The following is a 16,233-nucleotide window of genomic DNA, read 5'->3' as shown; positions in this document are numbered from 1 at the left end:
GTAAAGTACATGTCAAACATTGCATTGATTTATGAATACACTCATAAATACATAAATACACGATTGGACTTCAAAATAAAAATGATAAATACAACTTAAACATCGATAAATAGAGAATTATACTTCAAGATACATAAATAAATATAGAATAATACTTCAAAATACATATTAGAAAGTCAAATTTTAATTCAGATTACAAGATAACAACAAAATTGTTCTTCAAAAAATATATATGAATTATCATTCCAAAACATGGTAAAGTAAACACAATCATAACTTCCAATCTTGGTCTACATGGTTGAGGTGTTTGTTATGATTAGAGGGTGGTCAGTAGCGGATCTTGATCAAAAATTTTGGGGGAACCAAAATAATATACTTAAAATTTATATATTTAACATTATTGTCACCGATTCAATGAAAATGAATAATACTTTAGCCTACCTATAACTATAAAACAAACTACACTATCTAACGGATTGTCCATCGTATGCGATGAGCAATCATGTTGTCATGTTTTAATCTTCACTACTTTTTTATCAATTTTAAAAAATGAATTTATTCTTTTGTTTTTCATTCATATACCTATTTAAAAAAAAACAAGTTTAAGACTAAAAAATAATTTATTATAATATAACCTATAATTGAGAGACATAATTACTAAAATATTATGATAAAAAGGTCACAATTAAAAATTGTCAATAAAAAAATATATATACAAAAGGTTCATGAGATAAAAAGATAGTGATAAATATTAAACGTATTTCACTACCAAGTAAGATAAAAAAAAAATTACTTTTTTTCTTTTTTAAGAATGGAAGGAGAAGATATAAAAATTAAGGGTAGAGATAATAAGTTTTTTCTTAACTTTTTTTTTCTTCGTAACATAACAAAATGAAATTAAATAAAGATGAGAGATAAATACAATATGTGAAAAACTAAAAAGACAATTAGAATAGAAAATAAAAATTATCTTAATAATTTATTTTCTTTATTATATTTGATTTTATATTTTACAATTTATTAACATTAAATGTTATACTCTATAATAAAAATAAAAAATACCTAATTTTATTTTTATTAACTTTTCAATATACTATTATCTAATTTAAAAAATGTATATTTAAAAAAATTTAAAAATAAATAATTTAACAAATTTTAAACAAATATATAATTTAAAAAAAAATTAAAAAATTAAAAGAATGAAAAAGTTTGGGGGGGCCGTGGCCCCTCCCTGCCTCATGTATGCTTCGCCATTGAGGGTGGTGGTGTAAATGTTTGAAGTTGTGTAAAAATAGGTTTAATTACGCGTATGGTACCCACTTTGATAGAAGTGTGTCAATCTGGTACTTGCTTTTAAAAAAATGTCAATTGCATCTCAATTTTTGAAAAAGTGCTTCAATTAGGTCCCTTTCAGACGGAGTTGACTAACGCCGTTAACGACGTATCACGTGTCAGTCTGTAGTTTTTTAATTTTTTTTAATTTTTTTTAATTTTCTGAAAAAAAAATTTAAAATGTCACGTGTCAGGTCCCTGTGTGTGACATATGGCATTGCAATGCCACGTGTTAGTGTCATTGTCATATGTCATTGTGTTGATTTTGATATAGTCCCCACATATGTCTCAATGTGTGACATTTTTATTTATTTTTCAAAAAAAATTTAAAAAAAATTTTAAAAAATTTTAAAAATAAAAAAAAACTACAGACTGACACATGACATATACGAGTAATTAAACCGTAAAAATATAAAGTTTAGAATCTCATATTTTTAGAAGACGATCACTATTGATAAGTCGACTTTAAAATTATCCAAAAGAAAATCTTCTCCCTTGTCTTATGATTCTTTTATTCTTTTACTATTTTTAATAATATTTTTCATATAATAACAAAATAACAAATATGTTTTTATTTCATAATAAATTTAGATGTGAAGATATATAGTAATGACTATTTTTTATTAAAAAAATTTAGTTTCGTCAAGAAAATATACATTAACTCTTTTCTAATTATTTCATATAGTTTTATACAATAATAATGTTAATAAGCATATTAAAAAAAACATTATAATAAAAATAATAGTAAATAATTCGTAATAAATGATAAAAAATATATAAATATAAATAATAAATCATAATATATATATATATATATATGATATAAATAAATATAATAAGTAGTAATAAATAATAATAATAATAATAATAATAATAATGATAGTAAATAATAATAAAAATAAATAACATAAATTATAAATAAATCCCTATTACTATGTTTGTGCATTGTCTAATCTCACACCCTATTTAAATTCCAAATCTTTGTCCACAATGAAAGTCAATTTCGTTACCCAACTACAGATTAGTTTTTTCCCTTAAGCATGTGTAAGACATACATCATTGTTCTAGATTCTAGAAAAACAAGAAATTCAGAGAAAATATTTGTGGTATTCCATATTCTTGCTAGCATTTTCTTGATGATGACTTGGGAAGCTATGAACTAACATCTTCTTAATTTATTGAAACTTATTTAAAACTGTGTTTCTATTAGGTGTTTTCATATGCATCACACTAGAAGGAAGATTATCTATAAATCATATTACACTAATGACAGTTTTTCAAATGAATGCAGTAACTAGCGTTGAACTAGCTGAAGCACTTTAGATTGAGAAATTGAGCGCAGTAACTATAGTTTGTCCTTGTTCATCCATTTTGTACACCATGTCATCCATGTTACATTACAATTCCTAGGACCTACTTGGCACATCTCAATGCAATAAAACACTTACACAGATGTTCCTGACTTGAACCATGTTAATCTATGTGAGTGACAACACAAGCACCACGGTCAGCACATAACATGTTTGAGAAAACGCTTCAATATGTACCATGCCGGAAGGAAACAGGAAAAAACAACACAACCAAGACGAAGAGGAAATAGATTCAGAAGGGTAAATTGGACCATGGATGACACTTTTATTTAAACATTATTATCCATAAGGATTATTTTATGCTAATGTTGGTCCCATTCCATCCAATTGGATTGACTTCCCACTCGAGGAATGCTGTTGACTCTGGAAAACTTATCAACTTTGAAATTGGCCCCACACATGGCCCCTTCACTATCCACTCTTGGCATTGCCTTCAACTTGTTCATTGGATGCTCAAAGCTCATCAAGCCTCCTTCACTGTGAAACATACACCCTGCATTCCACCACCAACATGTCATGGATCTCAATGCATCACAAAATTGTACTTCCATTTTCCTTCAAGTTTCACAGCAACCTCTCTTTATTTCATTAGCTTAAGTTGTTCCGTAGTTTGATTTTTCACGAATTTTAAGCCTAAGATGAATTTTAGGCTCACTTATATACTATGAAATCAGAATGCAGAGAGTGTGGCTAGAAAGGTACCTGTTGGGAAGGGAGCAAAGGATTTGGCACAACCCTCTTTTATGACTTCTAGATCATCAGAGATCACCACAGATCCATCAGCTGCAAGACCCCAATACAATTTCACTCCCCCATCAGAACCCTGCAAAACCATGACCAACAACTTTGTTAGTAGAAGCACTTCAATTAGTAAGAAAAGTGTGGCAAAAGTAAAAACCAAAATGGCAGATTAGCATACCAGTGCTGCAAAGACACTTCCAACCTTGCTGTCATACACAACAAAGGCAAAGCTGCCATCAAGTTCCTTCACAACTTGATCTGCCGGGTATGGACCCCTGTCACGGAGGGTCTTATAAGCTTCAATCACAAGCATGGCCTCATCAGTGTTCTTTGACAAGCCATATTGCTTGATGAGTAAGGACAAATTGTTCAAACTCCCCAAGAAGATACAGTATATGTCATCAATCCCACAAAACAACCTGCAACTCAGACAACCCAAATTCAGCATTCTTTCTCTACCTACCATGATTCAACACTAATCATACACTTTCACCTTACTGATTTAAAAAACCACACCTACTACTACTACCTTCACATGACCAAATGCAAAGTACCCTTTATAAGAAAGGTAGGTGTAGGTGCAGATAACAGTAAAAATCAGCATACAAAATCATTGATCTACACAAGGAGAATGCCACAAAACCTTTGATTACGAGAGAAAGGTTGATCAGGACGAACATAAGCCAGCACAGCAGCATGACCAAAGCTCATAGAACAAGTGTTCTGAGGATGGTGAGCAAGAAAATCTTTGAGAGTCTCCTCAGGAACCTTAGGCTTCTTGGATCCTTTGTAAGAAGCAGGACTGTTCAACTCTTCAGGAGGATGAGCAAAAGCTTTGTGGAAAATGGCCAACATTTTGATTCAGCACCAGGAATCTCTACCCTCACTACAAACAACTATTAAAATTGATAAAGGAAAAGCAGGGATTCTGAGCAAGGGAACATTGTGATATTTATAGCTCTATGAACAAATTTGGACAGTGTGCAGTTTTAAAATCTCACCATTGAATGCATATGTTTTAAAATTTTTACATATTAAATAATAATTAATCAAAGGCTAAGATTGCATCATCTCAGAGTGGGAGAGGATCTAGTTTAGTCATATCTGGTGCCTACCCCAAAGTTGGGAATGGTTAAGGTGGCCTTGTTTGAAGTTGTGGGCGTGGGTCCTATATCCTAGTTTGATGGATAAGTATCAAATTTTCAATAGGTAAAGTCTTGATCTTATCCTGGGAACCCTTTTTCTTCTGATTAATATATATCTATCACCTTAATTATAACATTAACAATATAATTACAACATACATTGATATGATTAATGGATAATTAGAAATTTGATTCTTAGTTTTATGTGTATGACATCTGTTAAAGACATCGAAATGCAGTACAATGGTAACAGATGTAGTCTTTCAAAATACGATATTTTTGTCCAAAAACGTACAAGAATTTCTCTTTTTGTCTACTTCGTAACACAGCTTTGGCTTTGGTCCCATTTGGTCATTATCATGCTTCCAAAGTCCATGTTATTTGCTATTACCATGGGAGATTGGAAGCAGTTTCCCTTGTTTGGACAGCAAAGTCTCTTATTTTAAGCAATAAGGCCAAGGTATTATTCTTTGCCTTCAACTTGGAATTTTCTTTAATTTTTATTTTCCAATCTTTATTGTTTTCCTTTCTACTTTTGCTTTTAGAGGAGAATGCAATTGCGTGTGATAGCAGGCTAATATGACCTATCAAAACAGGACAAGATAGTTAGCAATTGATGTGACGTGCTTTTAATAATTTATTAAGAGGGTTAAATTATTCGTTTGAACTAACGTTAATCAATTGGTGAAAATGAAAGACAATTGGATTTACACTTCCCAACGTGTGACATAAATAAAATATATTCAGACATGTTTAGGCCGTCAATATTGTGACACAAGAATCAGCAGAACCACTGTATTTTGGAGAAGCTGTGGATTATTGTGAGTATATGTTACGTTCTTATCGTTTGTCTTTGTTGTTTGAGGTTTAAATTGTCACGACGAAACTAGTTCCGATGTACCTTTTCTTGTGTCGTGGTGGACACCACTCCTAATGATTAATTCTGGGTAAGGTGTAGCCTACATTCAATGATTCTATTGAATGCGATTTACGGGCTTTCCCGTGGTTTTCATATAGAATCCGGTAATTTTCAATGGCATAGATATAATATTTTATTCACTAAAATTATTACATTATATCGATTAATTTGTTACCTCAAATCATTATATTTCTTTTATTACATTACTTTTATAATCTCATAACTAATAAGAAATTCTAAAATGTCTTATGACATAAGATTTAAGAGAAGAGAAAAAAAAATGAAGAAAAAATGAGAAAGAGAGAAGAGATGTGTTGTATATTTTCGGAGGTAGCATTGAGCATTATTTATATGTAAGATAAATTCACAGAGGAATCTAACTTTTCATGATTTATGAACAAGGAACATGTTTTTGAAAAATCAAGTAACTTGTTCCAAAAGACTCTATGATTTTCTATTGCGAGATCAGCTGCGCGCAATGTTGGATTGAACCACTGAATAAGGTAGCATCATGCAAATTTGGTGTAAACATGTTTGCACAGTGGAGAAAGGAAAGACACATTTTTTGCACATTCTATTCCACATAGAGAAAACCTTTTGTGGTACACTATTCAACTTTGTTTTTATAACAAACTTTCACATATTGCAAAGGGTAAGAAATAGAAAAAATGAAAAAAAAAATCATGTCTCACATAGAAAGAAATGCATCAGAACTGATATAGTAAGATATATGAGAAACTTAACACAAAGTATAATTAGTATAACAAGCTATATGAACCACAGACATTTGATGTGTATTAGTGGTTTATCAATCATACACCCACACAATTCTTGTTGTTATCATTGTGTTACTCTTACTAGTCCATGTACATGCATGGGAGTACTCTAGAGATCTTGCTTAGATCTCATGCAAGTGACCTCACTCAACGCTCATATAGGAGATTCCATGAAGCGTAAGCTGCAAAACATACCACTCGTAAGAGATATGAAAATCATTAAAAACTTTGTAAGTTAAAATTCTTACACCTCATAGAACTTTAATTACAAAGTTTTAACCTTTTAATAATACAGTCTCTAGAGCTTTCACATATACCATAAGAATGAACTAATTGATTTAAAATCATTTAGTGTTATCAAAACTAACGAGTGACTTGTTTTTATCCATATGAACCTTATTCATGGATCTTCAATCACAAAGGTTGGGTTACCATCACTTGTTTTGTTTGCAAGTGGCTTAAGTCTCATTCTCCCCGATAATTCTAAAATCATATTTATTCCCAAGAGTTTTGTTAAAGGATCTGATGGATTTTGTTCTAACTTCACATAATCAATGGAAATTGTTCCACTCTTTAGTAGTTGTTTCACCAAATTATGTCTCAATTGTATATGTTTGTTCTTTCCAGTGTAGTTATTGTTTTTAGTTATAGCTTTTGTTTAGTGTTAATGATTTGTTTTGCATTTTAATGTTGGATGAACTAATCACTCATTTTATTAACTGATTTATATTGAGTTGGAAAACTAATTTTAAATCTAAGGTTCAATCAAATCATCTAATGTGTTTGAATGCTAGGAATATATTTGAATGCTTTAGTGGAGTTAAGTCTTGCATTAATGGTTCATTTACTAGTGATTGAGGAATCGTTGTGATTGAATTCCTTAACTTTCTAAACTTAAGGAATTTCTTTAGAATGAGTCGACAATGACATTGGATAACTACATTAATATGCCTTAAATAAGCAGAAGTACAATTGAAGAAGATGGGTAAAGTTCAATCTTAATACGCTTACATATATTGGTTATTTCAACCTTATTTTGTTTCTATTTAACTCTTTCAATAAGCTTGTTCAACATTGATTTATAAACGCTTATTACAAGTCTATGACAGATTAGAATTACATAACATTTTGTACAAGTCTTTATAGATATGACACATGTTTATGTATTACAAATGACTTTGTACACTTCTAAAAGATAGAAAAACTTACCAACAATCATGCCACATATCAAGGAATATAACATGTGACGGGTGACACACATTTTTCACACTCAAGAAATTGTAAAACACATAAACATTGTATACAATGATGGACACAACTGGCTATACAAGAAGATTCTCCACTACACATAGTATAAGACAAATCTCCATTAAATGTGTGTACAAGACAATCTTTCACCATATGGGTGTCCTAAACAATCTTTATTATAGAAGTGTATTTAATGATCTTCACTAAAAATATCATATAATATTGGTTAATTTATTATTTCAAATCATTCATAAGATATTTCTTTTAGTGCATGGAGTTTGGAAAGATAATAAAAATAACAACTGAAGTAAAATCAAGATCAATTCTCTTTTATATAAATAATATGCAAAAAAAAAATAGAAAAGAAAGAAATCACCAAACAAAAAACAAAACTAATGTGAAAAGTCTTAATGTGGAGGAAAAACCTACGTATCTAATCCAATAAAAACTTTCACTAATAATAATTAGTTGTACACCACAAGTTCTTTTGAAACTTCAAAAGATCAATAGAAAAATATACTCTTTACTAACAAGGTGGATAACAACACAAGAAAATACCAATGGGTACTTAACTAAAAACAAAAGGAACTCAATATATGATATATGGTATAAAACCTTCTCCTAGCTAGCTTCTCTACATTAATTGCTCTTTTATTCTTCTTCACTTTCTCTTTTCTCTTGGTGACTTCTTTTCTTTTCTTACCAAAGGCACTCATAACTACTCTTTATTTGTCCCTTTCTTGAAAACCTAATGCAAAGGTTGCATTATTTTAAATTGTATAATGGGCTCCTAGCCTATAAAGAAAAATCCACTTTTTTATTTTTATTAATTAAGTCATTGTGGACTCGATAAATTGGTTACCCACTTAAAAATCACCCACTCACCAATTAATTGGGACATAGTCAACTAAACTGGCTTTCTTCTTCCAAATAGCAAGTTTTTCTACAAGTAAGGTCTTTGTCATCATATATAACCCATTATCGTCAATCTAATGATAATTGTTTCATCTCTAATGCATCTCGTATCCAATGATATCGAACTTCAATATGTTTTAACCTTAAAGGATAGGTCGAGTTCCTACTAAAATATATTGCACTTTGACTATCACATTACAAAACATATTTGTCTTATGATAATCCAAACTCTTGGGGCAATTTTTGCATCCTTAAGAGCTCTTGAGTAGCTTTTGTAACAACAATACATTCTGCCTATGTAGAAGATAGAGCAACACAATTTTGTAATTTAGATTTCCATGACACTGCTTTCCCTATAAAAGTCATCATAAAACTCAAATGATACTTCCTATAATCCACATACCTAGTCATGTATATGTAACCATGCAATATAGGCTTATCACTTTCAAAGTATAAACAAATTTTAGAAGTACATTTGAGATACCTAAGTATCCACTTTACAACGTGTCAATGCTCTTCCATAAGATTAGCAAAGAAACGACTAACAACACCAACAACATGAGCAATGTTCAGCTTTATACACATCATAACATATATCAAACTAACAACTATAGATGAATATGGAATCTTCTAGATTTATTATTTCTCTTTCTAACTTGTAGGACATTAACTTGAAGTGACCTACAGGTGGAGTGCTAACAGGCTTAGAAATGTTCATATTAAATCTCTCTAATACCTTTTCAATATATTTTTGCTAGAACAACCACAATTTTCCATTCTTCCTGTCATAGACAATTTCCATGCCAAGAATTTGTTTAGTAGGACCCAAATCCTTCATTGCAAATGAATTTGAATCTCATCTATTTCATAACCAACAATCAATATGTCATCAACATACAGTAAGAGAATAATAAAATTTCCATTATAAAATTTCTTCACAAAAACACAATGTTCATAAGAGGTTTTGTCATACCCGTGATTCATCATGAAAAAACCAAAGGGTCACCCAAAATCATTTAGAACCATGACTGAAATGGATATCAAGAAGGAGGTCACACTAGGAAGTGCTTTTTGTCAAACACTAGGTCACACAAGAAATCATTTTCCACATAACATGGCATTAGAGGATCCACCTCATAAAGAAGTAGGAAGAGAGTTTTCAAGATGTTGTCAAAGAGGTTGATCAACACTTCAATGTTGATCATTCATGACATAGGAAAGTCTTTCGAGGTTTACTATGACTTAACACACTAGATGTGGGAATGTATGTGAATTAGAGTGGCACAACGGAATGGTGGTAGGTTATGTTTCTCAATAATGGGAGGTGCATGAGAAGAGTTATCTTACGCATGATCTGGTGGTTGATGCGCTAGAGAGCTCTTTAAAATAATGGGTGTCATCTTTATGAGGATTAGTTAAAGGTGTTTGATGACAACATATTGGTCACACAAAATACTGATCAAAATAAACAAGCTAAATAATGCAATATAGCTAACCCGTGTCAAATCTCACAAAGACACAATTATGGTACTGAAATCATTATCAACATCAATCTTTCAAAATAATAAATAAATAAAAAAAAAGATGGGGTTGTTGGATTATGAAAAAATGAAAAAAAAAAGGATAAAAAGAAGAAATGAACAAAATAAATAAAAGAGCTAATAAAAGAGAATATTTTTAAAAGAAAGTAAAATAAATAAATTACTAAAACAACCAAGAATCATACATTAATGTCTAGATCTAGATAATTGAGTCTAAAAAGTTTATAATTGTATGTTTGGTATTTTTATGAATGTTTGAAATATGCTACTTTATGATGTAATCAGTTGAACTGTTATTTGATTATTTCTTTTATAAACTAGCTTACCCTCTATTGTACTTGTGTTTCTTATGCTTGTCGTTCTTTATTTTACAATAATCACCAATGTGAGCATATAAGGAAATAGGTGTGTGATTACCTTAGAAGGAAGATATTGATGCAGTTGTATAGATCTAGGATCGTGATAACTAGGTTTAGCTCCCATCTTTCGAAAGCTTTGCAATTTTATGGTCAACCTTTAGTTTCTTGAAGTTGTGTATGAAGAATCTCTTATGCTAGTATGGTTATCGCGGATAATTGTAATAGTATAGTTATATGTTCATCTCTAACCGTTTATGAATTATCAGTTATATAAAGCTTCATTTAATACTATTATACTATTAAATGGAATGTTAAAAAAAAAAAACAAATGTTTCTTTTTTTGAAAATTAAGAGGATAAATTATTTACGAGTTTACAATCACTTCAAACCTTTTTAATGAATCTCATCATCATTAAACATTTTAAAATTACATTAGCCAAATGAAAATTGGTAAAAAAATGTTGAATTCTATAACAATAACAAATACTGTCTAAAAGTTATTTTAAAGAAATCAAATAAGCAAAATCTCACCGCACTAACATTTACGTATGGGGGTAAAGACTTCTCCTGAAGTAGAATAGACCCTATTTTTTAAAATTCTTATAATTATAGACAACTAAAGTTAGATTCATGAACTTCCGTATTTAATTCCTGAATTCGAAAGCAAACTTGTGAACTTAAAACTGTAGCGTTCTAAATCAAAAGAAAATTGTGTAAGTAGCCAACTAAAAGAATTTATTTATTTTGATATATTTTGATTTAATAAACTTTACCTTAACAAATAAAATAAATAAATAAATATTTTATTTTAATTGATAGATTTTTCTTCTACTATACTTTGAACCACAAGTTTTGAACTTTTACGTCTAAGATTTAGAATTAAAAAATTATTAATTTAGACTTAATTCAGTTTTATATATTTTAATTAAGTTTTTATTAAATATTTAAAATATTTTTGTTGTATAATCCCTTTTAACAATCATAAACTATTAAACAACTGAACGTATAAAATCATATTACATATCCCAACTGAATATAAAATTTATACAAAGTTATCTAAAACAACTATGAGATTTCTCAAAAAAAAAAAATACTATACTATAAAGAAATAGAGATCTAAACAACAGGATCACCATAACCCTACCTTGGTCCAACCACCAAATCTTCGCTAATAACACCATTTAGGTGATCATAGCAAGAGAAGAGAGCATAGGAAGAAGAAACACAAAAGAAAGGGTAAGTTAGTGAAGTTTTTTAAAGAATCAATATAATTCATACTAAAAACAACTTTTATCATATACTATCATTCTATTTTTCACAATAAATTATATAAAGCTATGACTCAAAAATGATCTGGATACAAGTATTGATGTCGAGTTCTGGTAAGTTGTACACTTGTGGTGGCACTCATTACTCTATAGAGCTGTAAACATTACCGCACACGAGGTAAGTCCATTAACACCTTTGGTCAAGGTAAAACCCTAGGCTAGGACCTCCTGCTCCTCTCACCACATGCCCCATCTTCTCTACTTGAGGAATTGATGATCATTAGAGCGTCATGATAACTTTCCAACTGAACTCCCACATTAATGCTTACAATATAATTACTACCACTAATTCTCCTCGAATTAGCATGCTCATATACTCATTCTTCAATCAATAATTTAAATACCATCCACAACAATTCAAATCATACTCAATTGATCACATAAGAAATAATTCAAGTTCTAACATGCTCGCCTAGCGAGTAATACTTGCCCAGCTATTGCCCCATGCTCGTCCAGGGAGTAGCACTTGCCCAGCCACTGGCCTAGGTCTGGAAGTTTCTGACTTGAAAATTCGCCCATCGAGAATTACTCACCCAACGACTGTCCAAGTCTGAAAGTCCTTGACTTGGAAATTCGCCCAACTGAGTTTGTTAATCTGCATAATTCTGCAGATGAATATTCTGCATAACTCTGCAGATCAACCCATTTGCCCAGCGAGTAATACTTGCCCAAGAGTCTGCAAAATTACACAAAATCTGATTTCTGCATAATTATACCTACTCAAGGCGGTCCAAAAAACATCAGAACATTTGCAAAGACAGTTTAAGCATCACACATCCATTCTATCATACATATCCACATTAATTGAACTCAGATATACACATAGCACAATAGTTATTCTCCTTTAATAGGTAAAAAAAACATAATCCTCATAGCTTACAAACAACTCATCTCAATTATCATATACATCAAATTTCACCACAGCTCATTTATCAAATTCATAATTACAACACATATTAGTTTCAAAAGACAAAACTAGCTTCCCTCCTAACATATGAAACAGTGCAGAAGACCTAACTCGCGTATCGACTCCTTATAAATCTTAACAGAGATCACAAATCAACCTAGAACAACAATAACATATGATCAAAGAACATCATTAGAATCACTAGTCAATAGAGGATGATGAGAAAAACTTAGATAACTCATGCGAGAGAAGAATTTTCACATGCGTAGATGATTCAATTTAACAAAGTTAAGAGCAGGAAAATCAACTTACTCTGTTGGAAAAATTGACCGGGTAGAAGTAGAGAGCACACTTCATGGATCCCCCTAACCAGGGGCGGAATTATTAAGGGACAGGGGGGAGCCAAGGCTCCCCCAACCGTTTTTGGTTTTACTTTTTTTTTATATATTTAAAAAATAATATTTAAAAATTATTACTCTTTTTATATTAATTATTTTTATTTTATTTTATTTTCTATATATTTAAAAAAATATATTTATATATTACTACTTTATTTATATATTATTACTTTATTTATATATTATTACTTTATTTATATATTATTACCTTATTTATATTAATTTAGTTTGAAAAATCTATTTTAAAATTTAAAAATCACGTTTTGTTCTCTATTATAATTTCTTATACTGTTCTATTTGGTTTCTCTCTTCCGTGCCTCCAACTCTTTCTCCCTTTTTATTTCCATCTCAATTTTCACCATCAATTCTTTATTATTTTCAAAATCAAATTGCACTACAGCAAAATTGAAGAGTTAAGAAACATTTTGGACCGAACAATTTCTTCTTTTGAGTAAGTTCATCTTTTTATTTTTGAAGCAATATGTTTCCCTCTTGTATGTTGCTTTTCTATGCTCTAGGCATATATCTATCTGTTAGAGATAATAAAATCATGCTTTAATTATTGATCAAACTCTTCTTTATGTAGATAGAGCTATTTTAAGCTTTGAAGTTGTGTAAGGGAAGAACAAGATTAGGAATCTACTCTAAGGTAAGGGAAGCTAATCATTTAGAAGTTATTAGTTTTCTTAAAATATTGAGTCTTGCTTTTAAGATTTAATTTTGGGTATTCATAATTTTATCTTTTTGTAAATAGGTGAGAGGTGAAAAATTTATATTAGAAAAATTATGATAAAGAGTAAAAGAATTGATTCTTTTTTCAAGAGGAAGGCTTGTGATGAAGATGAAAAAAATGCATCTACGTCATCTAAAATTGAGAAACTTCATGATAATTCAAATATTGAAGAAAATGAAAAACAACTCTCTAAGGTTCCCAAAGTTACACATAATGAATTTGAAAATACTTTAGAACGTGATCCGGAAAAGCGTCTTCAAATTTGGCAATACCCACCAAAAAAATTATATATAACAAATATAATTTGGCACCCTACAATTTTTGGTCAAGTTCCGCCACTGCCCCTAACGGTCTTTGATAGTCGAATAAATGAACAAAAACGTCAAAAACTTAGAGAGAGAAAAGAGAGAATGAAGAAACGGTTCTTAAAGAGATGAAGTGTTTATAACTAATAAAACTCATTTTTAAATTTTCTATTTATATATAAATATTTTATTGATAAAATAATTGAGTTCTATTATTTTAAACACCAAGTATTTTATTGTTTAATTATATCGTTAATAAAATATAAGATTTATTTTCATGAATCAATACGGTTTTTTTATTTAATTCTTTTCTACTTGTTGATGAACCGATTATTCCATAGGAAAATAACAAAATTAATGAGCGAATTAATATACGAATTAAAATATATTAGAAAAATAAAATAAAAAAAGTTCATTATGACATGAAAATGGAAACACAAAAATAACGGTCACAAGAAATTAAATATTAAAATACTTAGATAAAAATTATAAAATAATTTTTTAAATAAAGATTCAATTAAAAATTCTTAATCTTATTTAAATTTTAGATTGTATTTATCTTGTTAAAAACACAGAAGGACTTTAGAAAAATCATTTGTTGTTTTTTTTTTAATGTGCATTTATATCTCATTCGTGTCTATTTTACTATTACGGTTGGAAATATTAATAAGGTGTAAGTTTAAAAAAAATTATAAATTGAGGTAAGTTATAGAATGATTTTAATACGAATAAATCGTGTTAATGTTGTTAGATTTTAATTTGAAAAAACTGTGTCAATGTAACATAATTTTAATACAAATACAAGTCGTATCATTTAGTCTCATTATAATAAAGTTGTACTACATTGAAGCCCCAACTTGTTTTAAATAATAACTATTCCTATCAAATAAAGAACATTATATGAATAATAAAAAAAATGAAATAAGATACAAAAATAAGAGCAAAATTACAAACCAATCAGGAATGTCAAAACTCACGACTTGACCGATCCCCATAGATCCAGATATAAAAAGTGTTAATCCAATTAAAATATCAAACAAATTGAGATTTTTTAATTTTTATTTGATCCGATATCGAGTTAATAACACATTTGTAACATTTTAAATAGAAAAATTAAATTTCGAAAGTGGAAAAATGAATATTACTTTTAAAATGTAAGTAATATTGATAAAATTTATATTACACTTTTAAAAAAAAAAAAACTTATGAGTGGACACATTAAATATGTATGTGGAAACAGGGGTGCTTATGCAATTCTATTTTCATTTTTTAGGAAAGAAAAAAATAAAAATATACTGAAAAAATTATTATTATCATAAAATTAATTAAGAACGTTATTAAAAGTTTTTTATATTATATAACAATTTTGAAAGAAAAAACAGATAATGTACAAATATATTTTTGGGCCATACTGTGAAAGAAGATGGAAAAATATTCCTTAAAAAAAAAGTTTTCCCCTTCTGCGCCCTATCATTACTAATTGCACCTCATGTTAATAGAACATGTCTGTCTCCGTCTCTATTATTATGGCCACACCATAGTTGTTGTAGAGGAAGAAAAAGAGAGAACACGTTTTAGGAAAAAATGCTATTTTGAAAATCTCTTTTAGAATAAATTTTGCGTTTTTCGAAAAGTTCATTCTTGGAAAATTATTCTTGAAAATATTACATATGTTCTGGAAAATTATTCTTGAAAAAATTGTTCTAAAAAAACCTGTTTCATAATATATTTCATGCATAGAATTTTTTATTTCAAATATTCCGTTATGAAAACCTATTCCAAAATTCTCATTTTGGAAATCATGTTCCAAAAACCCTAAATAGTATGTTCTTAAATTTTTTTGAACAAATATTTTGGAAATCACTTTTATAAAAGATAAAACAATCATATTAAAAAGCTATGGAGTTTGTGAGAGTGTAAGAAGAAGAAGACGAAAAAATTTAGTAAATGGGCTTCAACATTTCAAATTCTCAATAATGAGAAATCAATTTCTTCCTGCACCGATTTCAGTTTATACTCTTTTAAATTTTGCATTCGGATTAATTAATATCTGGAATGTAAATTTTGTATTTTTGAAGATACGGTCTGAAATGCATTTTTTATTTTGTATTATAAATTTGTTTAATTTAAAACTAGCGTAAAACAGGCGCTATCGCGCCTGTGTGTATATATTTTTTAAATATACGTGATATTATATTAGTAGGTGATAATATGAT

The 16,233-nt window shown here is 29.3% G+C and overlaps 1 protein-coding gene across 1 annotated transcript; it reads right to left on the bottom strand.

Moving 5' to 3' along the window:
• Positions 1–2,656: 2,656 nt before the first annotated feature.
• Positions 2,657–4,406, bottom strand: LOC114186005 (stem-specific protein TSJT1-like). The gene is made up of 4 exons (XM_028073996.2): positions 4,087–4,406; positions 3,622–3,862; positions 3,405–3,525; positions 2,657–3,195 (listed from the first exon to the last, which is right to left on the bottom strand). The coding sequence occupies exons 1-4, from the start codon at positions 4,296–4,298 to the stop codon at positions 3,005–3,007; spliced, it is 765 nt and encodes a 254-aa protein (XP_027929797.1). The 5' UTR covers positions 4,299–4,406; the 3' UTR covers positions 2,657–3,004.
• Between the last annotated feature and the right edge of the window lie 11,827 nt (positions 4,407–16,233).

The sequence above is a fragment of the Vigna unguiculata genome, chromosome 5, assembly GCF_037176805.1.
Source record: "Vigna unguiculata cultivar grain cowpea cultivar isolate G323 ecotype 2 chromosome 5, ASM3717680v1, whole genome shotgun sequence".
In the NCBI taxonomy this organism is placed as follows: domain Eukaryota; kingdom Viridiplantae; phylum Streptophyta; class Magnoliopsida; order Fabales; family Fabaceae; genus Vigna; species Vigna unguiculata.
The sequence above is the reverse complement of the archived record's forward strand: the minus strand, read 5'-3'. Positions and strand labels throughout refer to the sequence as shown.